This window comes from Gopherus flavomarginatus, chromosome 2 (genome assembly GCF_025201925.1).
Source record: "Gopherus flavomarginatus isolate rGopFla2 chromosome 2, rGopFla2.mat.asm, whole genome shotgun sequence".
NCBI classification, from domain to species: Eukaryota; Metazoa; Chordata; order Testudines; family Testudinidae; genus Gopherus; species Gopherus flavomarginatus.
The window spans coordinates 101,729,033-101,756,282 of NC_066618.1; the positions used below are offsets into that span (position 1 = coordinate 101,729,033).

At 40.2% G+C, this 27,250-nt stretch overlaps 1 protein-coding gene across 1 annotated transcript in view; it reads left to right on the forward strand.

Moving 5' to 3' along the window:
* The window catches only part of CNTNAP2 (contactin associated protein 2), a 1,698,090-nt gene that overhangs the window by 1,405,226 nt on the left and 265,614 nt on the right, over positions 1–27,250 (forward strand). The window contains exon 14 of the mRNA XM_050937667.1: positions 14,861–15,017. Coding sequence (XP_050793624.1) covers positions 14,861–15,017 — 157 coding nt within the window. The remainder of the gene's footprint in view (positions 1–14,860; positions 15,018–27,250) is intronic.

The following is a 27,250-nucleotide window of genomic DNA, read 5'->3' on the forward strand; positions in this document are numbered from 1 at the left end:
TGGAATGAATTTTCTATATACTTTGAAGGCAAAATTAGTAGGATTCAGCCCAGCTTAGTAGCCTAGGGTTATACCTGTGTCTGGATGAAACAAATGCAACAAAAGCTTATATGATTTAGAGCAATTTTTCCCAGTAAGTTACTGGATGTTCTAAAGGAACTTAATCTTCCGACAGACAGGGTGGATGCTCTTCTCACATGGCTAGTGAGAGCAAATGGAGTGGCTGAGGTTGTTCGTACATCCCTGTGGCAGGATAGGATGTCATTGTGCCTTAAACCTGTGGTTGTTGGGTCATAAAAACAATTCTCATGCAGCTTCTAATCTTACCTTTTGGGGGAAACCTTTTGAGAAATGTGTTGACATGACAACTTTGGAGCCCTCCAGAATCCTATTTTCTCAGTACTTCTTAGTGGGGTTTTCAGTGGGGTTTGGCAGAGTTATTTTGGTTTGTGACCTAACAAAAGCAAAACACAAATACTACTAGATCTATCAGCAGGCTTTTCATAACTGTCTCTCAGACACTTATACGGACCCCATCACTAGAGTATCTGAACACCTTACACTTTGTAATGTATATGTCACAACATCACCCCCATGAGGCAGATGAGAACTAATATCCCCATTTTATACACAGGGAACTGAGGCAGTCTGGTGACAGAGCAGGGAATTAAACCTGGATGTCCTAAGATCTAATCACTGGACCAACCTTCTATATCATCCACCCTTTTATTGAACGATCACAATGCCTGTATTGCTCATTAGTGATTTCATTCTTTCGTTTCTGAGAGGTGTTAGGGACTATTTTTTGGACAGTGTGTGCCTAACGATCTCTTTTCTGTGGTGCAGCTCCATGAACATATTTTTGTTCAACAAATATGTGAGCCAAGTGAGGAATATTATGAGGCAGTTTGGCCTGTTGGGCCATCAATAAGCAGAATTCATAACTGTCATTACTATCAGACCAGATGGTTCATTGTCTTTGCTTTCCCAGTCCCTGCCTAGGTTTGGAACACAGAGGAGAGCAAGCAGTTACAAGTCATTCTGGGTAAGGTCAAGGTGATTGTAGTGGGTTGTGGGTAAGAGGTCTGACTGCTCTGGGATGGGGAGACAGCTGTCACTGTTGGTGCACTTTAGTTATAACACAGCTAATAGGTTTACAGTTGGGGGTTGCTTTTCAACTTCACCTACGAGGCTCACAGTGCAGTGTTGCTCTTGGATTTCATCTGCTCTGGAATCTCAGGTGGCATCAGTGACCAGCATCTCTTTTCTCAGTCTTTTACCTGGAGGGGGGTTGTAGTTTGTTCCAGGGGATGGTTTTCTTTCTTTATATATCTTCTAAAAACTATCTGCATGTGCTCTGAGATATTAAATTGGGGGCATCTTAGATAAAAACACAACACAATAAGGAAAGTCTCGGTAAGGAAATATTCAGCCTTCCACTTGTGGCTTCAAATTCAATCCAGGCTGGTAGTCCAGACTCTCCCTTTTGATGTCTGTTGAGTGGCCTTTGTAAAATTAATTGTTAGTTATAGTTCCTCTTGTGTCCACATTGCCAAATCCATTACTATCATTGTCACCCTTGTTGGCAGTTTTAACAGACAGACTGAAGACTGAATTGGCATAGAGTCTCAAATATCCTGGAGGTGTTTCTTCCAGAATATAGTTGAGTCACATCAGGGAACAGTATGAGAAAATAAGAGTTTAGTAAGCGTAGTATGTGACGGATATTGAAGCTGCCACTTTATAAATGTGTGAGAGGATTAAGGCAGACTAATATGGTTATAGTCCTGCTAAATTGACAGGTTTCTAAGTGACCTGTAACTGCGAGTTTGGAAACTCACATTATTGGTACACATATTATGTCTGTTTTGAGAACGAAGAAAAGAATTAAATTTTCATAGCTCTCACTCTGGTATCCTTCCAGAGAACTAAAATCATTTAGCAGATCTGCCTTGGTCAAGATCATATCTTTCACATGAAAAGTCATCTTCCTGCAGAAGGCACGCAGTCCACAGGATATTGAGATGGAATATCCAATCACACGTTAATTTTGGGAAGCCAATCCAAAATATTAAAAATCGACCCTCATCATGCATCATTTTTGTGATATTATGTGACATAATGTAACTTATTTTGATGGCAACAGTAATTCTGGGGATACAATAGCAAGTGCATCTGATTCAAAGATTGTTTTAGATGACCCAGACAGAGGGAATTAGTCTCTGTTGTTCATCTTAAAATCAGCATATTTCTAAAAAATATGTACATGGAAACATCTGTGCAGAAAAGATTACAAGTCTAATGTCTGGTATTAGTGGACATTAAGTTGCTGTATTTTTTATAGCACAACTATCCGAGAAAGAGAAAATAACTGTTTCCTGAAAAGGCTTTTAAAAATACTTTAGTACCCATTTCTTAGACGTTGAGCAGAGTCAAGAAAGTTACGTTATAGAAAACTAGAGTCCAGGAAAGCTATGTGAATTTACAGCGATGAGAAGTCCCTGAGGACACATCAGTCACATAGAGTTAAACACATCAACTCACAGAAAGATCTGCCGGTTAAAGGCATCCACTTAGCATGGCCGTGAGGGCTACATGCACACTCTTATCTAGACAGACTTGTAAGATTAATTCCACCCAACTAAATGAGCTGAAAGTGAGGAGAAAAGTGAAAAGACAGGAAGGATGAGATGACACCTGTGTGGGAGCTAAGAGCTCTGTAACATGAGCACTGTGGAGCTACTTTTCTAACAGATCAGTTGCAGATGTCAGTAAATTTATTTATTTATTACAAACAATTAACTTAAAAGTCGTTCGGTGTTGTGCAGCTCTGCGCAATTCACATTGCTCAATATCACCAAAATCTGATTTCCTATTTCCTCATCCCACTATAAAGACCTAAGAGGTGAGATTAGCTTTATAGCATGCTTTGAAGGTCATCAGACTTGAGCTTTGTTGGACTAATGGGGGAAGGACAAAATCTCCTGAAATGAAAAGGTTTGGATTCCAGACACTTAAGGGTCAAATGCATACTGACAAAAGAACATGTGTGTGAGTGTTATTCATTCACATGTTTCCTTCGTGAATAAATAGCCACTGCTTAACAGATAGTTTTGTTTTTGGACCTCTGACTTTAATCTTTATTGATTCCACTATTGTGCAGTCAATGGCAGACATGATGCCCAGTGAGCTTCCTTTGCTAAATTTGCCACTGGAAAATCTGAGAGAACCTCTGAAGAGACTAGCAAAGTGTCAGGCAAGTACAATGGAGAATAACACATTAGTACCTCGAAGCAGCCCCTTGTTGTATCTGTGCAGTATTTGAAGCAGTATGGGAACCCTGGGGCTCATGAGACAACGGAGATTTCAGTGAAATTCATGATGCTGTTAAACTAATAGATGATGTGGGTACATTTGTGGTCATTTAACAAGATTATGCATCGTTCTGTCCTCACAAACTAAAAATATAAATTTGCAGGTCTGTGAAACAAGAGCACCTGATTATCTGTCTGTTTTAAATGACGATTTCACCTTTTTCATAATCTTTTAATAGCTAAGGAATTTGTCTGAAGATCTGATTCACAGCATCCTACTTCTGGAAGTGTCTAACTAGAATTTCAGAGTATTTGTGTAACGCTACTTACCATTTACTGAACTTTTACACAGCTTTTGCTTTGGATTAGTACTGTATAAATATAATATATTGAAATGCCAACCTGAATATCTATTGCACTGAATTTGGTATTGTAATTTAAATTTATTATACAGTCAACCCTCTATACACTATCCTTGTAGGCCTTTATGATGCTAGATTGATTATTGTTATTCTGAACAATCACACCTTCAGAAAGCCTCCCCGTGGAGCCCTGTAGCAGAGGAACAGTTTATCACTACAGAAAACATCCCACCACACTCTCTTGCTATTAAAAAAAAGGAGCAGTTGTTTTTTACATTCACTTAAAGTAGCCAGGTAACCTAAATGGTCTTGTTTCATAGACCTGCAAAGTTATATTTTTAACTTGTGCAGGCACAAATACAGATGACCACAAAATGTGCCGACATCATTTACCACACTAACAGCAGCAAGAAGTCCTGAACGATGCAAGGTAGATCTCATATACACCTCTACCCCGATATAACACTACCTGATATAACACAAATTTGGATATAACACGGTAAAGCAGCGCTCCGGGGGGGCGGGGCTGCACACTCCTGGAGATCAAAGCAAGTTCGATATAACACGGTTTCACATATAATGCGGTAAGATTTTTTTGGCTCCCAAGGACCGCGTTATATCAGGGTAGAGGTGTATTATTCACAGGCACAACTCCACAAATCCTTCCTAAAATGCATTTGTCTGAGATTTATACACTGGGGGTGTTTTAACAAGTAGCTGTTTCTATTTGGTGTCTTTGTGAAAGTTAAAATTCCAGGACTATTTTGTATATTGTGAGGCATATTAAAGAGTTGGGAAGGTTTTAGAACACAAGATTCTTTATTTTTCTTCGTGCCAGCTTTTAAACCTGATCTAGAAAATTGGTGGATGTTTTGCTGTTCTGTCAGCTTATTTGTGGTTGTACTAGTGCTTCCATCCACTTTTAAGGGCTGTGATACCTACAAATCTCCATCTCTCCTCCACCCACATACTTGCTCTATGCATCCTGCTTGGGCAAGCTCCTCACTCTCCTTTTATTATTCCCAGGTCTATTGCAAGATTTCCCATATTTTTTTTCCTTTTCTAGTTTGTTTAGATGTGTAGATTAAAAAAAATTGTTAGAAGCCTGGTCAGTTTGTGAGTATGTGATTGGTTCTTTCTGTCCCTTCACCAAAGTGGAGATGATAATTCTCCAAAAGAATAATTCTTACCACATCTCTGAGGTCTGTTTCCATTTCTATTTTAATATTGTTTCCACCAGGTTTACTGGTTCAACGTCACTCACTCACAGCTTTAACTTTTCTTGAAAATTACTTTTTCCATCTTCTCCATACCCCCATTTTTGTTTACCCGTTTGAAACATCTTGAATACCACTTATTTATTGCAAGTACTGTGCTTTTTTTGTTTTTTTCCTGAGAATTTACTTGAGCGGAGACTGTCCTTTGTCCTCAGATGATCCAGTGAGTTTACAGTAAGCAGTAATTTACAGCACCTACAATTTGCTACATTGCTAGGTATAGTTGTGACTGTGGTGACTGTGTGATGCGTTCGCTTTAGAAACCAGCAAACTGTATCGTACAAGAACATCTGACAGCTGCTTTTTCCAGCTAAATATCACCACTGGGACTGTGATCTCGGAGAAAAATAACAAGGCAGGTTTGGTTAGTATTGCTGCAGTTTGGAATATGAGCCTTGATGAGGGAGAAGTCGTTTGCACTGTACTGGCTTTTCAGACTCTGGGCCAAAGAGTGAATTTTCTGACAGCAAAATGAAGCTATCAAGGAGGCTTTTCCTGAGCTTCAGCTGGTCACCATTCCAATGTGACAATTCTCCCTCCTGCCCTTATTATTTTAATAGCTTGCTAATTCTGAAACACGAGCTGATGTGGTCCTGTAAAGAAAAGTCAGCAATCCATCTTTGTTCATAAGTTTGTTCAGGGAGCTGAGAGAAGTGTTGGTTAGCTTAGTGAAAAGGGCACTTAAATCAAATGTCTGATGGCTAGTATGAAATTTTGCATTTGCTGCTTTCCTTCTTCATGATATGCATGAAATATCATTTTTGAAACCATATATTATAGAGATTTAAAAATATTTGCCTCAAAAACATCCTCTGAAAAATAAGCAGGCAGATGTAATGGGATAATGGAACACTTTGCACGTTTGTTGTTCTGCAGTGGTCATCAAATTGAAGGCTGACTGTCAACACCGAGTAGAGATTTTTATTCCTCAACCACATGACCAGATTTCTCTCTTCCCTGTCTTTACCATATGGTATCAGACATAGACAATAGGATTTAGGTCTAAATCAGTTCTCCCACTCTTTCGTGCACCAAGCCATACTTGCCAGGCTTCCTGCCTGGGGCTTCAGTGAGAGATGATTGGAGGAATCCTTTCTCCAAATCATGGAGTGGAAGTGGATACACTGTCATTGACCAGAACCCCAAATCTTTGTTCAAAGGGATACACCAGAAGTCTCTTTGGACCTGGGCTCCGGGAATCCTGAGACCCACCTCTACTGCACAATTGTCACAAAAAAACAAGTGTCTGGGTCAGCTTATAAAAGATGCTCCAGCCCGGTGTTGGTAAAGGAAAATAGAATCGATTAGACTGTGCCACCATGGGGAAAGAAACCAAAAATAAACAATACCCTGACAACAAAGGTTACCATAAATAACAACGAAAGGATATTAACCCATAATACTGTTAGTCTCATTAGCTAGCTCTAAACCAAATGTCCCTAGTTATCTTTATTTCTGTGGGAGTTTTTTATCCTGTGCCTCGGGTTCTCATTTGCCAGCTTGCTTCATTTGTGTCTCTAGCTGGGCTTGGCTAAATCTGGCTCTTCTAGACATTAGTAGTCTGGCTACCATCAGTATTAGTTTTTGCATAGGCTCATGCATTTGCTATTTGTCCTTTTCCTAGTTGGCCTTAAGGAAAGAATGCTGTAGTGATTAACAAACAAAGACAGAAACAAAATAATTTTTTCTCTTTAACACTTCATATCACATTCACTCATGCACTACCAAAAAATAGAAAAGAAAAGAAAAGTAAAGACAAAACAATAAAGAGAACTGAATCTCAAAGGGAAAAAGAAACAGAAAAACCCATCACAGTCTGCTAACCAGACAAACCTGTCCCAAGCTTCCGTACAGATTATATAGAGATCATTGTTTACCAAAGAACTGGAAATACACTCTCTCTCTCTCTCTCTCTCTCTCTCTCTATATATATATATATATATTATGATGGGGCAAGGCCAGATGGCTACAGTAAAGTACTGAGGAACATGTATGTTAGCCCCAGGCTAAACAAATCCCTAGTACCATGGTAACCAAATGGCAGTTGCTCCAGGTTAATCAAGGCACCTGGGGCCAATTAAGATCTTTCTAGAAGGCAGTGGAGATAGCTACATTGATTAGAACACCTGCAGCTAATCAAGGCAGGCTAATCAGGGCACTTGGGTTCAAAAAGGAGCTCACTCCAGTCAGGAGGGAAGGAGCCAGAGGAGAGGAGGTGCATGTGAGGAGCTGGGAGCAAGAGGTGCAAGGAGCTGAGAGTGAGAGGGTGTGCTACTGGAGGATTGAGGAATTATCAGACAATCAAGCATTATCAGACAGCAGGAGGAAGGTCCTGTGGTGAGATTAAAGAAGGTGTTTGGAGGAGGCCATGGGGAAGTAGCCCAGGGAGTTGTAGCTGTCACACAGCTGTTACAGGAGGCACTATAGACAGCTGGAACCCAGAGTAGAGGGCAGGCCCGGGTTCCCCCCAAACCTCGCAACTCCTGATCTGACACAGGAAGAGTTGGCCCGGACTGTGGGTTCCACCAGAGGGGAAGATCACTGAGGTGAGCAAATCCACCAATAAGTGTGGGACCCACCAAAGTAAAGGAGGAACTCTGTCACTATATATAATTTTTATTTTGCAGTCTATGCACTGGTATTTTTATGGAAAATGCAAAACCAATCATTTAGCACCAGATTCTTCTTTCAGTTATATCAGTGTAAATCCAAATAACTCCATTGATTATTGTCAATCATTTGAAATCACTGAAGCTACCTAGGATTTGCACCCGTGCAAGTCAGAGCAGAATCTGTGCTACAGAGAAGTATTTTCAATTGCCCATTGTGAGGCCAGTCAGCAGCTGCGTTCTCTTGTGCTACCACTCTCATGGCATTAAGCAAGGGCAGCAATCCTACTAAGTGCCCCATCAGCATGGCATTGGTGCTTGCATATATCTATGGCAGAGCACACAGACTGGCCATCAAAATGTCAATAAACTAAAGTAAAATAAAATAAGCATAAAATTAACTAAATCATCAATGTGTACATAATGTAAATTTCATTGGTTATGCATGGAAACTTTGAAAGGTAATTTGCCTATTCAGAAAACACTTAATTGAAATGTGTGTGTTTATTTAACCTGTGAGATCCCCATCATCATCAAACCTGTGTGTTTGACAAATGGTAAAATCTCAGAAAGCAGTAACAGCTGAGGAACAAACAGTGTGCACATTATAGACCAGATTGATTGGACCTGCGTGGGTCACAAACACACCAAAAGGGTAGTAAAGAGGGGCGAGGTGAGAATGGGGCCATGGCCCAAGCACCCTCTATGTTTGGAAATGTGGAATCAAACTGGCACGTTGCACCCTTTCAAAAAGTGACAATTATTCCGTCAACATCCGTTCCCCAACAAGAATTCTGGCTGAGTCAGCCAGAATTTCTCCTGGAACTACAGCTGTCATGGTCATCCTCTCGTGTGTGTGTGTGTATGCACGCACACTTACACTTACACTTCAGGCCATGGCTGAAAACCAAAAGTTAGAGGATAAAATTACTGTATGTTATACTATAGTTTCACACAAAGCCAATAACATAATACAGAAGGTACCCTAAGAATGTTACACACACAAAATGGCAGAATTCTACCTGCCCTTACACACACATTTCCACTAAAAAGAATGGAATTCACACTGTCCGCACCCGCCCACCCAACCAAACACAGTTCCTATTTAATCCCCATGTTGTCCTATGTAACGTAAGATGTAAGATAAACTATTTGCATCAATGAAGAAAATGTGCTGTAAAAGTTACAGGTATGTGGTATTGTGAATATTTTAGAAGGATATCTTTGGTTTTACCTCTCTCATAACAAAAATTAGGCAGGCAGCGTATCACCTGTTGTTTTATGTTATTCATTTTACACAGAATTGAACAAAAGAGACCTTTCTAACCAGAAGTTAGAAGTGTATGGATTGTGTGTTGGTTAGTGTAACAGTTGTTTGGTCCCTGGTACTTATTACTGAGTTTTTTAACATGCAAGCTGATAGTTGGAGCTGTTCTGTAATGCACTCACAGCAAGCAACTGTTCCTGTTGTGTTTAGAGCAAAGGGATCAAGCTTAGTAAATTAATTCTTAATTGTTTGTGGAAAATCAAGGAAGTGTAGTAATTAGAGATGGGCTCTAGCTGCAAAGTTTTCAATAGTCCACTTTTTCAGAGGTGCTGTGCTATTGACTTCAATTGGACTTGCAGGTGCTCAGCAGGTCTCACAGTCAGGTGCTGTGCTTTTAAGGGCCAGCTAGAGAGAGCTCTGCAGAGGATCTGAGGAGGTTTCTGGCATCTACAGGCAAAAAAACTTGGAAATTCTTGTTCTGAGCAAGTTTCAGCTTGTCTCATCTCAGCAAGGAGACAGGTTAGCTGTGAACATATATCCATTTGTTTTGGGAACAGAACTGGCAAGGGGTCAAAGTAGATGGTAGTCAGGAGATGCACCAATGGAAGAGGGGAGAGGAGGTGGTAGGCCAGCGGTGGGCAAACTTTTTGGCCCGAGGACCACATCGGGGGTGCAAAACTGTATGGAGGGCCGAGTAGGGAAGACTGTGCCTCCCCAAATAGCCTGGCCCCCACCTCCTCCCACTTCCTGTCCCCTGACTTCCCCCCTCAGAACCCCTGACCCATCCAACCCCCCCGGCTCCTCGTCCCCTGACTGCCCCCTTCTGGGACCCCCCCAACCTTAACAGCTCCCCTGGGACCCCACCCTCTATCCAACCCTTCCTGCTCCCTGTCCCCTGACTGCCCTGGCCCCTATCCACACCCTCGCTACCTGACAGGCCACCCGGGACTCCCACGCTTATCCAACCTCCCCCCATTCCTCATCCCCGGACCCCCAGAACCTCTGCCTCATCCAACCACCCGCTCCCTGTCCCCTGACTGCCTCCCTGAGTCTCCTGCCCCTTATCCAACCCCCTGGCTCCCTGCCCTCTTACCATGCCACTCAGAGCGGCATGTCTGGCAGCTGCAGCACTTAGCCGGAGCTAGACACACTGCCACGCTGCCCTGCAGAAGCGCGCAGCCCCGCCACCCAGAGCACTGCTTGCGTGGGGGCATGGCTGTGGGGCAGGGGGGGACAGCAGGGGCAGGGCTGGGGGCGAGCCTCCCCATCCAGGAGCTCAAGGGCCAGCCAGGACAGTCCTGCGGGCTGGATGTGTCCTGCAGGCCATAGTTTGCCCACCTCTCTGGTAAGCAGTGTTCTGTTGAGGTTCTTTGCAGGGTTAGACAAAAGCTTAATGAATTATGAGTGTTGTGGAAGACAAGTCAAAAATATAGTCATCAGTACTCTGAGGGTTAAATTCTCACTGGGAGCTGCTAGGTGCTGAGATCTTTTGAATATCTGGTTGCATTAGGTAGGTACCTCAATGGAAGCTGAGATCTCTCAAAAAAGCAGCCCCTATCATGGGTGCTATTTGCTTTTGAAACAATGGCCCTAAAATGTTAATCACATTTTTATTAATCAATAGTATTTAGAAATAATGAGTTCTATTAAATGTTCAGTAGAATCCAAAGTGTTCATGTGAAAGTCATATGTTATAAGACTATTCTACTATGTCAGAAATAAATATATTATTGACTATTATGAGTTCTGTTCATACTACATTAACTTTGGAGGGAATGTTTTCATATTAAATGAAATGGTTCACAAGAAGATATATTTATCAGATGAGCAAGGAATGGCTTTTTTTATGATACTCAAGATCTGTGGGCATATTAAGAGGCTCTCTTAGTCTATTCTCCTTGCCTGAATCTCTCGCTAGAGAAGGTACACTATCTCTAATAGAAAACCCTCATAGCCAGTTGCTTTAAAAAACTTGGATTATTAAGGGGGGGAACCTCAAAAAATTAGATTACCTTTAAATTTTGATTTAACTAAGCATCAAAATGTTCAATTCATTTTCACGGAAGTCCAGCCCGGGGGCCATTAGAGGTTCTGGGCCTAGCAGCATAACCAGAAAATGTGCAGAAATTATATGAGACAAATCTGAATCTTTAAAAAATGTGGTTCAAGCCTGGTGCTCCAGCCAAACATTTATACCCATCCGTATGTAGAACCAGCGTTTTCCTTTCACTGTAGAGGTCAGTAGTGTTGCTACAAAATGTAACTATGCACACGTCAGTACATCTGAGGCTGTTGTGCTGTCTCAAAGGCATGATACTTTTGCCCATTCTTCCAACACCAGTAGCCCATCCTGACACCAGTATTGCTCTTCTGCAGCCGATGTCTAGGGGCTTACAAGATGGCTTTCCAGTGTAGTGGAAATCAGTGAGGTGGAGTCAGTGTGTAATCTAAGTGTATCTTGCTTTATTTGCATATGTATACACACCAATCCTGAAATGAGATGGTCAAACGTCACGCAGGGCCATTCTAGGAATCTCAGCCCAGCACCACAGCCCCGTTCCCAGGAAGCAACTCTGCTTCTGAAGAATTGACTCTAATCAGAGGTAAAGGCAGAGAGTAAACTCTCCTGCTCCTTACCCAGCCCTTTCTCTCCTGAAGCTGCCTCCTCACATAACCTGGCACAACCCAAAACAGACAACAATACAATGTGTCTTCCTAAGAGTCAAAGCTTGCTCACACATTAAGAAAAATAACTTTGAAGACTGTGTAACAGTCCCACCTTGTGATGCCTACTATAATAATATATTTGATATAAAGAATGTATTATTATACATGGCTTCTTCCCCTGAGGTGTTTTTTTTTTCAGTGGGAGGGGTACGGTTAACAAAAGTGCATGGCATTTAAAACTCATCCCAACTACATTAATATCCTTAGCATACTAAGAGATTATCAAATATTCTGATATTTAGAACAATTTCCCCTGAATACTTGGTCATCCTTCTTTCTGGAGTTCACTACACCAGTTGTTTCGCTAGTTCCTTTCCCATTAGCACGTAAACCTTCCTCCCTACACTGAAATAATAAGAAATGCACAATAAAATGAGAGCGTGCACACTCTCAATGAATGATTATACCAATGCAAAATGGGATGGGGTAGGTTGAGGAGAAGGGTGGTTCTACTTCTAAAGGTAGGGTTGCTGCCACCTGGCAATAAAAATAATGACCTGTCCCATGATGCATCTTCCCTTGTTCTTTCCCTCTTCCCTTCTATTTTACCCTGTTCATCCTCTTGGTACATACTGTATGTGATAAATTTGTTATACTCCGTGTATTAATATCCTACATATGTATGGCATCTTTCATCCTGAAATATCTCAGCAAAACTATGGGCAAAAGCTTAACCTCACTAGTTTTGCAGTAGTGGGGTGGAATGGGACAAGATTCATTTGGCTGGCACAGGCCAGAATGGTTTAGGCGATGACAAGGGAAATGCATCTTACTAGGACTCTAAAAAGAAGTGTTTGGCTTCAGTCATCTGTGATGCTGACTGCAAAATGTGCACACGGGGGTGGGGAATTAGGATAGCCTGAAATAGCTGACCATAGCCCATTGACTGCAGTGGACTTAAGCATATGTGTAAGTGCTTTCCTGAATACAGGTGTGTTTCTGCATAAGGCAAAAGTCTTCCAATTTTTATTGATTTATTTAGGAAGTTTTAAAAGGTAAATATCAGCGACAAAATGAGAATCATTACAACACTGATCAAGACAACTGCATACAGATTAGTCCAAATCCTCTGTAAATCAGCATAGCTTCTTTGAAGTCAATAACTCTGAAAACTACTCTGTCCAAGTTTCAGAACATGTTCTAGATTTAAAACCTAATGCCAGCTATCATTAAAAGAATTGTAGCACACGCCATTCCTCCATCTATCTTCTGGTTTTCTATTGCGCCCATCATTATGGTACTTAAGTTCTACTTTGCTTTCATCTATTTGGCCATTTGCTTTCTTCTATTTTAAATACGTCTACTTGTTTCTGAATTTTTGAATCCTCGCTGTCTTTTGAAAAAATTAAGTAATTTTCTTTCCTTTCGGTACTCTAATTAGCAAGCTACTTTCCTACTGAAGTGCTGATAATTAGGAGCATGAGGTTTTGCTGTATTCAAAAGGTGTGAACAAGCAGAGCTCTTTCATTCACAGAACAGCTAATACGAAAGCATTAACAATATGGTACTTAAACTGCAAGCTGTCCTCAAATATGGCAAAATTATGATATAACCTCCAAATGGCCAAATTGCTGGATCTGGATGCCGCATTAATTAAAATAATTCGAACATTAACTGGTGGAAAACACTTTTACCTGTAAAATATCTCTAGTTAAATAAACTTTTTGCAAGCCAGAGCAATGTAACCTCATATCCTAGACATTTTTATGGCAGCTTTGAAATGATGCTAGAATAGTCACACAACATATCCTTCTATAACCCTCAGCATTTTTAATATCTTTCAATGATAATCAAGTCACAGAAGCTAAAATGACCAATTTAGATCCTAGAATGGAGTCAGTCTATTACCATATCCATTACTGTTGCTGTGAAATTCAGAGTGGCCATGCTGTGCAGCATAACAACAATCATAAAGCCCTAGGTGATGACTGCTTTTTCACATTACTGTATATTCAATAATGGGACTCTTGTATTATGTTTAACAATTCAAAAGCATTAAATAGAGTGATTTTATTTTGAGGATGGATTTTATTTGGTTTCTCTCCTGTCGCAGAATTTAGTTCTCTCTGGGGCTCGGTGTGGTTTACTTTTAACACGTCTGGAGGATAGAAGAAGATTTACAGTGGGGAGGATGGAATTAGATTGTCCGGTGAATGTTTTTAGGGTTATGGATGCAGTTTCAGCTTGCACATGCATGTCTGCAAAGCACAACAATTAAATGATTAAAACATTTCAGTTATATTTCTAAGAAGAAACACTGTATGGAACATTATGGAGGATTTTACTTTTAAAAGCTTAATAAGTAAAATACTTAGAAGTGGCCTCATTTCATTTAAGTTGAAAATATTGTTTATGGTACATTACTGGCAGGAATATTTTCTCTTAAGTAGTAGTTATGTAAACCAAGTTCTATGATACTGTTGTAGCTTGGATGAAATCAATGGATGGAACTCTCTGAAGTCTGTAGAATTATTCACATGCCTCAAAGTGCATACTTAAGTATTTTGCCGAATTGAGGCCTTGAACAGGGTCATCTCTGCTAAGAATACTTTTCACTATAGAGTAGAATGGGTTCTCTTCATCTGAGAGAAGTGGGTTTGGTTGTCCAGCAATATTATGCGGAAATGTACAGTAATATGGGAAAATTTAAGGTTACAGACTTTGTGCCAAGTAGGGTAAATATATCACAGGACTGGGTCTATGCAATGGAAAAGTTGGGGAGTGTTGACATCTCCTTGCAAAGACTGACTTTTTAACTGATTTATGTCTTACAGGAGTCCAGTAACACCTATTTAAAATTTGGTTTTGGCTAAATAGTCACTGGATAGTGTAGGTGTTTATTTTTCAGTGAAAACAAATTAGTTTCCAGTGAGGTGTTATTTTTAAAACAAAACAAAAACAAATACATATTCCTCTACAGTAGCTGAAGCCCAGATATTGCATCATCCGTCTAATGCATAAGGGAATTTGAGATTTACCTGAACCCTACCTGAACTGTTCTTAGTTTATACAATAAAAATAAAGAGCATAAAAAGCAAAATAGATTGTAAAAGTTTCCTGTTGTATTATAGAAGGTGGTATGGGTACAGATAAAAATTTTTGGTTTAATCTGACAGTGTCCTTTAAATTACTGTGGAATCTATGTTCATTTATGATGGATATGTTGCTTTTCCACTGTGCAAAATGATTTTCCACCTGTGTGTTGTTAACACTGCTTACATATTAGACAATTGTATCCAGCTGTGTGGCATTGTGGACCCCATGACCTTTGGTGCATCTAATCCTCCATTCTTATTCTTTGCAGATGGGAATCCATACACCTGGTGGGTTGGAAAAGCCAATGAGAAGCACTACTATTGGGGTGGCTCTGGACCTGGCATTCAAAAATGTGCCTGTGGCATTGAACGCAATTGTACTGATCCCAAATACTATTGCAACTGTGATGCTGATGCTAAACAATGGTAAGTGGGTTGTTAAAACTGTTACCAAAACTCTGGCTAGTCATGGTCCTGTGGTCTTACCCTTCACTTCTTAAATGGTTTTTGTGAAATCTGATACTCTTAAATCACTTCCGTTTGTTAACTCATTCCTTACTATGCTGAATTCAAATAGCTTCAAGCCACTGGTTCCCTGCTTCCTTACTATTATTTTTTTCTGAATCAATTTGCCCTTGTCAGTAATAAGTAGACCTTGGGTGGCTTCTTCTATGGTTAGTCTTTATTTTCTGCATCATAAAGTTCAGTAATTTAGGAAACTTTTATGATGCACATTTGGCTGTATTTGTTATCCAACAGCCATGTGGTTAATGACACAATAAGATTCCACATGATATGGTAATACTGTGCAATTCAGGAGGAGAATGGCCAATCTCTCCTAATAACTTTTATATTTATTGGCCTGACTGTGAGAGGTTTTTTTATATAAGTGTTTGTTTGTTTTGTTTTGTAAAATATAAATACAGATCTTTTGGGGACCATAACTATTCCAAAATACCTGTCTGGCTGGCTGTTCTATATCTATAATGTCAGACTCCATGGTACCTAAGCAACATGCATGTCTATTGTATAAGAACAAACTCCCTTGAAAAAGGCTAAAATTACAAAGTCAAACACTCATAATTAAGGCTATGATTATATCATGGAGGTCATGGAAGTCACAGAATCTGTGACTTCTAGAGACCTCCGTGATATTTTCTGCCCTGGGGCTGGAGCCGTCAGCAAGCAGCCCCACAGATCTCAGCCGCTGGGCCAGCGGAGTGGGCCACCAGCCGCTCCTAACTACCAGCAGCAGGGGGACCCCAGCGCTCCCAGTCCCCACGGGCAGTAGGGGGACCATGAAGTTCCCAATCCCCGTGTGCAGACCCCGGACATCCTAGCTACCAAGGGTAGCAGGGGGACCCTGGAGCTCCCACTTGCTGTGGGCGGCAGGAGCTCCCCCCCCCGCAATGTCAAGGTGTGAGAGGCGGCAGGGGCCGCAGCGGCTCAGGTGCAGTGAGTGCTCCTCCCTCCCCATTTTGTCAGGGATATCTGTAGTAAAAATCACAGACAGGTCACAGGCTTCCATGAATTTTTGCTTATTGCCCATGACCTGTCTGTGATTTTTACTAAAAATATCCACTGCAAAATCTGAGCCTTACTCATAAGTTAGGAAAACCCATAACCTTCATTCATCCTCCTTGGGCAGATCTATTATGATGATTTTTAATTACTTCATAACATACTGTTTTTTCCTACAGGATTCCCGCTTCATTCAGTACACAGGCTGCATGGTGCTAACATCGGATCGGAGTTCTGTAGTGAATAATTGTTCCTCTGTAGGAAGAACAATTGTAGAGAAAGCCCTACTTAGCCTCAGTATATATTATCATTAGCAAAACAACATGTGTTTCCCTAAACTTGTTCTTGGAAGCAGCTAAACTGTTTTTACTGAATCTTTCTAAAAACATAGGAAGAGTTGGCAGTAACATTTGTCATAGCATGTTTGAATTTAAAATCTCTGTTTATGAATTTGATCTCTGTTTACAGATTTTGTTTTTCACACCTCTTCCTTTTGCTTTTTATAGTGATGCTTTACAATAAATAACATCAAGAAAACTTATTTTCTTTATAGGCAGGATGAATCTTGGTCTAACCTAAGAGACTTTTCTTCCCTCTTTTTTTATAGTTAAGAAGTTTGAGTATAATTGTTTCTCCTGTCGTGTCTTGGAATATTCAGTAATCAATAATATTCTTACTTTTATGAGCATATGTTACATTGGTAGCTACTTATTGGTATTTGAATCAGTAGTTCATTTAATTTAGTAATTCATCGGACTATATTCATAAATGGTGACATGAAATGGCTGGCATAAATATGGGAATGAAGTATGAAAAATACACAATGGGAATGTTAGAGGAATATTTGTAGGATCTGCAAGAATGGTATTCTAGGATGGGGAAAAAATCAAACAAAGAAATACTGGTTTCATAGCAAGCTTAGGAAATGCTGGGGTAATATGGTATGAGGCATGTTACAGGATGAGCAACAGAACACTACAGAGATAAAGAAAGAGAAGTCAACAGTAGACAGAGATAGTAGTCAGGATATGATGCAGAGCTGAGGAGCTAGGATTACACAGAGGGAAGAGAAATAGCAAGTCATGCAGGGGACACTTACTGGAACACCAGCTAGATGTTCCAGTGTAGTAGCAGAGAGCTATGGTAATGACCCAAGGAACATATTGTCATAATAAGGAAAATGATGCAATTTCGGACATCTGTGCTTTTTGTTTGCTCGAGGCAATGACAGTGTGTCCATGTATAGCGGTTTCCATGTACTGTACAGTATATTAACTAATGCATCATTTGCTTTGAAGGAAATGTGCAGGGAAATAACTGACTATTGGCCTTCACTTGTGGCCTCCTTTCCTTAAATCCAGTGATAGTTGGAGTTTTTGGCATATTTCAGAAGGGCTCCCACAAAATCTCACTCTCCTCCCCATTAGCTTGTGTGCCAAGGGTACAGAGTGGTGGATTTTATTCATTTTGTTTCCAATATGAAACAAATTATTTATTTATAACCGTAACCAAGGAAAGAGACAACACCATTTGACAAGCAAGCTGCACTTTGGCAGAAACAGTTACAATTATTTTTTATGGGAACTCTTTCAGTTCTCTATTATTATAGTGTAATGTTCAATATGTGTAATCAGAAGCAGGGATGAAGTTCTAGAAGGTGAGACTAGAGGCAATGTCCCTAGATTTTGATTTTTTTGAATGCACATCTTTTGGTGCCATCTAATCTATGCCAAAGTCAAAACATTTGCTTTTCAGAAGTATTTTGTTGAGCCTCCGGGCTGAGGCTCAGGGATGAGACATCTCAGACCAGGATGATTTAGCAGTATCTGGAGATCACCCCAACCATCCATTCAATTTAGTGGTGACAGATTGTTAACAGGGGTCCCCAGTGCATCATTGTTCAACTTGCAGTTCCAGGCAGCAAAGCTTCTGCCTGAGTTGGGTTTTTCCTGCATCAGTGTCTGCAGCAGTACTTTTGAATTTTGGCCCTAATTTCTGTAATTGGGGAGAGACTTGAACAAGGAGCCAGAAAAAAGGGAAACTGAGGCTGGGGGGGATGACTGGAAGCTGAAGGAGAAGAGGAAAGACAGATTGGATGAGGAGCCAGGATGGGAAAGCTGGGCTCAGCTGGACAAGGAGCTTAGGAGGATGGAGAGACATGCAATTACTGGGAGAGACTGGGCCTCAGAAGGAGAGTCCAGAGTGAAAGACTAAGTGGTGGGGCAAGGGCACTGGGGATGGGATGCAAAGCCTGAAGAGTGAAGATTGGGATTAATTAGGCAAAAAGAATGGGACTTGTATGATGTTCTGGGGATGGGAAAGAGACAGGACTGGGGTAGGGATAGGTTGGACAGAATGGGACACAAGGGGGAACAAGTAGAAGAGTCACAGCACATGCTTCTCTCCAGAGGCTGCAATGGAACCTAAGATTCCAGGGTCTCACTATTCCCATGCAGTCAATAAAATACATGTGAAATCCACTGACAAAGTATCTCATTGCATCCCCCCAGACAGAGGACGATAACATAGTACTCCTACCAGTTCCTCTATTAACTCAAAAGGCAGAGGTCTGTGTGGTGGATTTAAAGATTCTTGTCCTGCTGATGTAGCATGTGGGTATCAATATGATGTCACATCATGGAATTTCTGGGGAGTTTTTTCAGTTTACCTTTTAAAAAAAAAAACCCCAACTACTGAGAAGTTACACACACACACACACACAAACTTAATTAAAAGAATATTAAGATTACAAAGTTAACTACTCAAAATGTAGGAAATGCCAGAATTAAGAGAGCCTGTGAAACCTTAGTTTGTCCCTCTTGTGCATATGCATCATGAAGTGTTCAATTACATGATTATATACTATATTTTTGTATAGGAGTCATTGTTCATGATGGACCTGTTCTAGGACGTATAGTAAAGGAGGAGGTTGCCTTTAGGACTCCTGCCTTGTTGCAGAAGTTGGAAGGTGTGTAGTGAATGAGGCAGGGGACTGCAGGAAGAGGAAGGACCATCTCATGGTTAATGTCATTGAATGCTGCCATGGAGAACTGGATTCTATCCCTGCCTCTGCCACAGAGCTTCCTATGTGATGCTGAGCAAGTTACTTCAACCAAACTTTTCACGAATTGTCAATAATTGTGTGCTCTTCCTTTTCTGGATGCCCAATTTAAGACATGGGGGTCTGATTTACAGACTCAGCTATGTATGAAGTCAATGGGAGTCATACTTTGAACATACAAAGTGCTATATAATGCTAAGTACTCTGAAAAGTCAGATCCGATGCACCTCAAACTGGGTGCCCAAAATTAGTGAACACTATTTTACCTTAATTTCTCTGTTCCCCGACTGTAAGAGGGACACAGGGATGTTGTGAAAATAAATTCATGTTTGTGAAGCACTCAGATACTATAGTGATGAGCACCATAGAAAAGCCCATGAGGAGATGTAAGTATTCTGTATTCAGAGCAGGGTTTGAATAGTGTGCAGTAAATAAGGCCACTGAACAATGAAGATAAAACAAACTATTTAATAGCTGCTCACTGAAGGAGCATGGTCCATCCTGTGCACTGAATGGGGCAAAGGTCCTGGAAGAAAAAACTATGTAATGATGCAATTAAAGACTATCATAATACATACGTAAAATTGCTTAGGCAACCGTAATTCTCACATTTCCTGAGTTTTGAGTGCTTAACTTTGGAACCTTAATATTCTTTTGTGTGTTCGTCTCGGCTGTCTGAGCTAAGAGGTGAAAACATTATCTTAAATAGTGTAGTCTTTAATGTACTGTACCCGCTATACAGTGATGTTCAAAGGGTAATGTGTGCAATGCCCTCTATATGCGCTAGACAAGGTACCTGTGGACTTTAAGAGCTAACTTTGATTTTCTCTGCTTTCATTTTGTGTCATAGCCCTGATGCCTCCGAAACCTGGATGGTTTCTGTGTTAATGTTGTTAGAAGCACTAAAAATTAACTTATAAAGCAAGAGTAGGAGAAATGAACAGTGTAAACCACATAAATGAACTGAAGACTTCAGAAGATGTAAAATAGGACATAAAGTTACAATCAAGTTATCTACAGTGGGTATATGGATGTAATGGGGCCAGGCTAACCTAAATAAATAAACGCATAGTTAGGATTAGTCATAAAGCTGTAATGATGTATAGACTCTTAGACTTTAAGGTCAGAAGGGAGCATGATGATCATCTGCTATAGTGAGCTGAATAACTGTTTGCAAGATAGCTTAACACTTGTGGTTTACATGCAAAGCTCATTAATAGTTTAAAAGTTCTAGACCTTAAAGTATATTAATTTAGACCCAGCTGTGAATTTAGATGCTGCTTTGTATTTGTTTTATTGTTGCTTGCACTTCAGACAGCAGGTTACGCTTCTAAGTGCATGAAATAAAAGAGTGATTCTCTGCGGACTGTAAACTTGGGTGAATTGTAGACTCCCAATTGGGGTTTTAAAAAGCACTCAAACTGAATGTTGTGGATGGTTATATTTTATTCCCTATTTTGCAGCCTCTGTTTGCACCTCCTGGGTTTCAGACATGCTGCTGTGATGACATTACAAAAAATGCCATCAGAGCAACACAAAGGAGAAAGTCACACAAACACACACACACACCCTCAGTCTTTGAGACAGTATGAGAAACCTGTTCACAGGAGCACACACACACCTTTGAGACAGTGTGGGAAGCCTGTTCACAGGAGCAGGAAAAAGCATTATGCAGCCACCCAAGGGAAAGCAAATGAACAAGTGCTGCCTGGCAGTTTACCCCAGCTTTGCTACTTTGCAGAAGCTGAAGGGGATGGGCAGGCCATTTACAGCTCCTCTCCTGCTTTGGCCAGTCCTTACATCATCACTTCCGCCATGCAGATAGGTTCTTCCTGTCAGTCATGCAGCGCTTGCCCCATCTTTCTCTCCATCTAAGTGGAGCACAAGAGATGGCAAAGAAGACAGTAGATAGTTTGGCTGTGGGTTCAGCAGACATAATTGTGCTCATAAAAGCAGCTCCTAGTGGTCAGTGGCTATAACAATGGATCATAGCTGGGCTTGGTAGCATTTAATTTTTATGTTATGATTTTGATAGTTTATTTTTAAGCTTTTTTTCCTATTTTTATCAATTTACATTTTCATAGTTGTCGGAAATTATAGGACGGAAGAGTCAGGCAAAAACCACTTAATGACAGTAGACAATCAGATTCAAGTTAAAGCTTCTAACTATTAAAACACAAATTTTCAACCTCACATGTTAAAATATACTAAGTAAATATCCCTTGATCAAACTCTAAGAAGTTCTCAAGCAACATTTTCTTACTTTTCCTATCTGTAAATTTCAGATTTATTGATAGAAATATTTTTTCATCAGTGTTTGTGTGTTTGGTGAAATTGACATTGACGTTTACTAATAAAAATCGAATCCTTCCAAGACTGATCATAGCACAAAAGCTGTATGGCACAGGGATTGTATCTTCATATGTGTTTGTGCAGTGCCTAGCACAATGGAGTCTCAATAGGGATTGAGATCTCTGAATGCTTTTGCAGTATAAATATTAAGTAGTAATAAAAATGGCAGTGCTGCACAAGGAGAGAAAAACAGAGAAAGGATAGGGTTGCAAGTGCTTCGCCTTCAGCTTTAATTAAGTTAACATTGATCTCAGTGAAGTACCTATTATTCATGCCTGCTATGAAATTACGCTTTATATAAGTGAACCAGATTGCATGAAAAGGGTTCAGCTTGCTTGGTCTAACAAAGGTCACTCACTCAAGAGCTTATAGTCAATGCCTAATGACAAGATTGAGCCTTGGTCTCAGGAGGATAAACAGTCTGCCTACTCTGTGAAATCATTTGCTACTGTTATCTGCATCAAGTGCTTCCTTAAGCAACTGCTAGACAGAGCTTGCCTAGATTGCACATTGTTAGGTTAAATGCATTACATTTCTTATACTAAACACTATTATTATTTATATGGTATCATGTCACTGCAGAGATAGACAAGCTGTTCTAAACAAGTAACTAAGTACCTATCCCAGAAGCTACTAGGAGGGTTAGTTTGTTGGTTTTGAATAGCAGCCATCATCATATTATATAAGATGACAGAATGAGTTAGTGCAGTACAATGCACATAAATAAGAACAGTGTGTAGTACAGTACAGTCATTACAGACAGGCATAGCATGAGCAGGGTTGATGAGTATTGATTGGGATGCTGATCTTTTGAGAAGTGTTTGGTGGTCTTGGGGAAGACGAGAGTAGCAACCAAGAAGAATTAGAGCCAGGATTGAAGAGGTGTGGGTAATAGCTATAAGAAAAGTGGTGGTTTCCAAACTAACAATGAATCAGACAAATGTCAGTATTGGGGAACAAATGAAGGGAAATAACATTAAGATGTCACTAAAGCAAAAGTAAATTGTTGATGAAGTAATTCGAGACCACTTTGTCATCAGTGCTCTTGACTCTGGGAATAAATCAAGTGGCTGCAGACAGCCTAATTTTCTTGTTTATCCTCAGTCACACTTTGGAAATCAAAGCTGCTTCCTCCAGTGTCTTTGCAAAATTTTCTTTTATTTGTATAAAGTATTTGACAGGACACTCTAAAGCATACAACATTCCTTTACTTAATAACTTTTAGTTTACCCTTTAGCAAGGGCATGGAAGAAAGTTTCACAGGATATAAAAGATTGCTAAGGCCAGGTCCACACTACAGTGTTAAATCGATTTAAACAGCGTTAAATTGATTTAACGCTGTACCCGTCCACACTACAAGGCACTTAAAATCGATTTTAAGGGGTCTTAAAATCGATTTCTGTACTCCAGCTAAACGAAAGGAGTAACCCTAAAATCGATATTACTAAATCGATTTAGGGTTAGTGTGGACGGAAATCGAAGTTATTGGTCCCATTCTTTTACTGAGCTACCCAGAGTGCACCGCTCCAGAAATCGATGGTGGCCTGGGACCATGGACGCACACCACCGAAGTAATGTGCCCTAGTGTGGACGCGTAAAATCGATTTTATAAAATCTGTTTTATAAAATTGATTTTATTAATTTTGATTTTACTCTGTAGTGTGGACGTGGCCTAAGGTTTACACATGATGTGTGTTAGTGGATGGATTAGGGATTGGGTGCTGGTATTCAGGTTCTGTTCATGGCTGTGTCAATGACTCACTGCCTGACCTTGGGCAAATCACTTACGGCCAGATTCTCAAAGGTATTTAGATACAGATAGATGCCTAATGGGATTTTCAAAAGTTCCTACGCGTTGAAATCAGTGGTTCTTAGGAGCCAAACTCATTTAGGGTGTGTCTACCTGAGGATACTCAGGAAAATTAATCTGAATTCACGTTTAAAGTGAATTAGTAAACAACATTAAACCTCTGGGTGGACACTCTTGTTCAGAATTAATGTGGCTTTAATTCACTTTGAGAATGATGTAAACTGAATCAAATTAAGGCCACTTTAATTCTGAGTAAAAGTGTTTCCACAGGGATTTGATGTGGTTTAACTAATCCACTTTAAATTCACACCTTTGGTTAATTCTGATTCATTTTCCTGAGTGTCCCTATGTAGACAAACCCATAGTCACTTCTGAAAATCCCACTTAGCACCTATTTGCATCTTTAGCTACCCAAATATCTTTGTAAATCTGACCCTTAGCTACTCGGGGTATGTCTACACAGCAAAGAAAAACCCCTGGCTGACCCATGCCAGTTAACTCAGGCTTGTGGGGTCAGTCTACAGGGCTGTTTCATTGTTGAGTAGACTTCTGGACTTTGTCTGGAGCCTGAGCCCTGGGACCGTTCCACCTTGCAGCATCCTAGAGCCTGGAATCCAGCCTGCATCTAGATGTCTACACAGCAATCACACATCGCTGCAGCTCGAGCCCTCCAAGCTGAGTCAGTTGACACAGGCCAGCTACAGGTTTTTCTTTGCTGTGTAGATATACCTTGAGCTTTTAATTCAGAGGTTTCCAAACTGTGGTCTGTGGAGCACCTGCTGGTGGTTGGTCATGGTTTTGGCTCCTCCTACTCATTTCCAGTGGCTTAACATACATTGGATACTTTGGTAGCATTACTTTTCCATGTCTATGATTACAGTAGTTTCCACCGATGCTATGAGAATGAGGTCGAGATTGGTCTACATAACCTCCCATAACAGTAGGTTAAGGGTGACAGCCCCTGCCTTAGTTGACCGTTCTGTAATATGTATCTGCAGTGTCTCACCTTTGTGGTGAAATGTCATTAATCACTGTTTATAAAATCAATTTGAGATCCTTGGGAGAATCAGAGTTGAAGAAAACAAATATAAATATATTCAAAAGAATTAGATTGACTAGTTTCAGTGATGAACATGCACAATTGCGTGTAGCTAATTTGTAAATGAAAGTATCCAAATTGTACACACACATGTTACGCACCTAATTTGGCCAGTTGCACATCTAAATCAAGAACGTTTATACATAGATTAGCCACATACAATTGTGCAAGCCATCCATTTCACATTGTTTCATTTTCCAGTGTTATATAATCAGCTACTAACATCTACGATATCCTGATGTTTTGCACAGCATTATATGGGCATGATCCATCTGTTTCCCAGAAATTGATGAAATTTTGTAGAATTAGACCGCTTCTTTGAAAAATAGGACTTTGTGAAAATGTCGAATCATAAAGTCATCTTTCAAAATGACAGGCCAGAAAAAACAGAGGACAGTAGTAACAGTATAAACAGAGTTCAGTTTATAAAAGCCTGAAATAGCAATACCTGTGCTGTTTTGTATTTTCTTTGCTATGCTTACATCATAAGCCAGATCTTTTGAAACTGAGAAGTTGATTGACTTGATTGCTGTTCTTTCCCTATCACACAACTGAATAACCTTATTCTAGTTTCTCAGGTGTGACTTTGCAAGTTTTCTGCTACACCATCATTTTCATTTTTGGTGCTAAAAGATAAGGAGCTAATTCCATTTCTTGTTATGTTATGCAGTGAGCATTTAGCACTCTCCCTGTATATAATTACCCAGAAAAAGAAGTTACATGAACGCTCGGTTGCAAAATCAAGCACTTTAAAGTTAGGAAATGCTAGAATTAAGATTGTTGGTGCCCTGTTCTCAGAAACAGCTGAGCCATTTTGCCTATATCATCCAGATAAAATCAGCCTGAGGCATACACCCAGCATGGGAAATTTCAACACAAAAGATAAAAGTTTGGCAAAGTTCTAAGCAACTGCAGACTGGGTCTTATAATGGGAAGTGTTAGGAAAACGTAGTAAGTGGTGGTACCAGCTCCACCTGTAATGATCTATTTTTATACAGCACTTTTCATCATTTGGATCTGATATCCAGCTGTTTGGTGGGTTGGGTGTATACCAAGGGTAAATGCTAGGCCTATTGAAGTTGTGTGGATTCTATGGGGAGAATTTCATTTACTGCTGTCTCTAGCCTCTACAGAAATAGAAAACCACAGAGATCTCAATTTTCTGGCAGTTCTCCTGCTATCTGTCACCACTGAGCATTTCCAGCCTCTTTTCTGCTTCCCCAGAAAGTGGGAGTTGAATGCTGTCATTACTGATAGTCAGGGATTGAGTAGGAGACTAAGAGATGGCAGTTAGCAAGGAGTGATAAGAATTTGCCACAATGCCAAAATCATGCAACAAATCCACTTGCTAAGGGAAGTAACATCTTTCAAATTACTATTCTTTGTAATGCAGGAGCACCGAAGACCCCATTGTGCTAGGCGCTGTACAAACACACACCAAAAAGACAGTTCCTTCCCTAAGAATTTGTAAGTTGTTGTGAAAGTGATGTCCCCTGACCCATTATGGTAACTAAAGGTTCTTTTGTTGCTCTAAGGAAGTGAGAAGGACATCATCCCAGAAATAGATGTATTGTTTTTGTTAGCATTTGGGGAGAGGGGAGTATTCATACAGTCCTAATTCAGAGGGAAGAGCAGCACTAATCATCCACACCATTCTCTTCTGCTCCTCCTTTTTCTCCTTAGATGTCCCATCCAAGTGCTAACAATGCCCAATCACATTTCACATGTGAAATCTGATAGGATCAAGAGCCCAAGGTGATAGAGCTTCAGGTCATTAGGCATTTAGGGATTAAGTTCACAGTGAAACACAGCAAAACATCCCGGCTGTTTGTTTTCCCCTCTATTGATATTATCCAATTTTGGGATTGTAGCTATGGACCCACAGCCTTTTTATCCCACGTTGACACTAGTTGCTATTCAGCTCTGATCCAATACATTTGAGGCAGAGCTTCATTGTATGCTCCTAGCCTATGGCAGCAAAAACTTCAGGAACTGAGCATTCTCCAAGATTGAAAACACAACAAACTGTGAAAATTGAAAACAATTAAATTATCATGGGTTTACTCAGCAGCCTGATTACTCTGTTAAATAACACCTCCTTGCTCGGTATTGTATATCCAGAGCCATATCTGCTCCTTTTGTTCATGCTCATCCCAGTGAACAATACAGAGTCTAACGAGCTATGGGTGAGGGAGCTGCATGTTATTCTGGGTCCTGTATCATCAGCAGAATTGTCTACCATGCTCCATGTGCAGAAACTATTGAAGTTTGATGATTGTTGATGATAGCTGAGCAGAGAATGAATCCACCTTGACTTTTGAATTCAATGAGTTTTCAGTGCTGGCAATTAAAGGGGAAAAAAAACAGTTGTCCTTGTAAACTGAACTAATTTGCTCTGGAAATATTTAAGAGATAACAAGCATGGGCCCCACAATGCCATTTTTCAGAGTTACTTTTCAAAACACTTTAAGAAAATAGGAACCTAGAGATCGCAAAACTGGATTAGACTTGAGTCCTTTTAGTTCAGTACGCTGTCTCAGGCAGACTAGCACCAGATGCTTCAGTAGGAAGTAGAACTGAGAGAATATGTGTTGTTTTTTTTTTGTTTGTTTTTTTTTCCTTGGAAACTTCAGGAGGAAAACATTTGTTTGTTTCCACAAATGTTTGGCATTTGTCAGTAAATTGGAAGAATCTGTTTTGGGCTAGAAAACTCTGAGTATATGTGTGTTTTTATGAACTTTTAACTCAGTGGTTAAGGCACTTGCTTGAGGTGTGAAAGACCCATATTTGAATCTCCCTGCTGGAGCAGGGGCTTG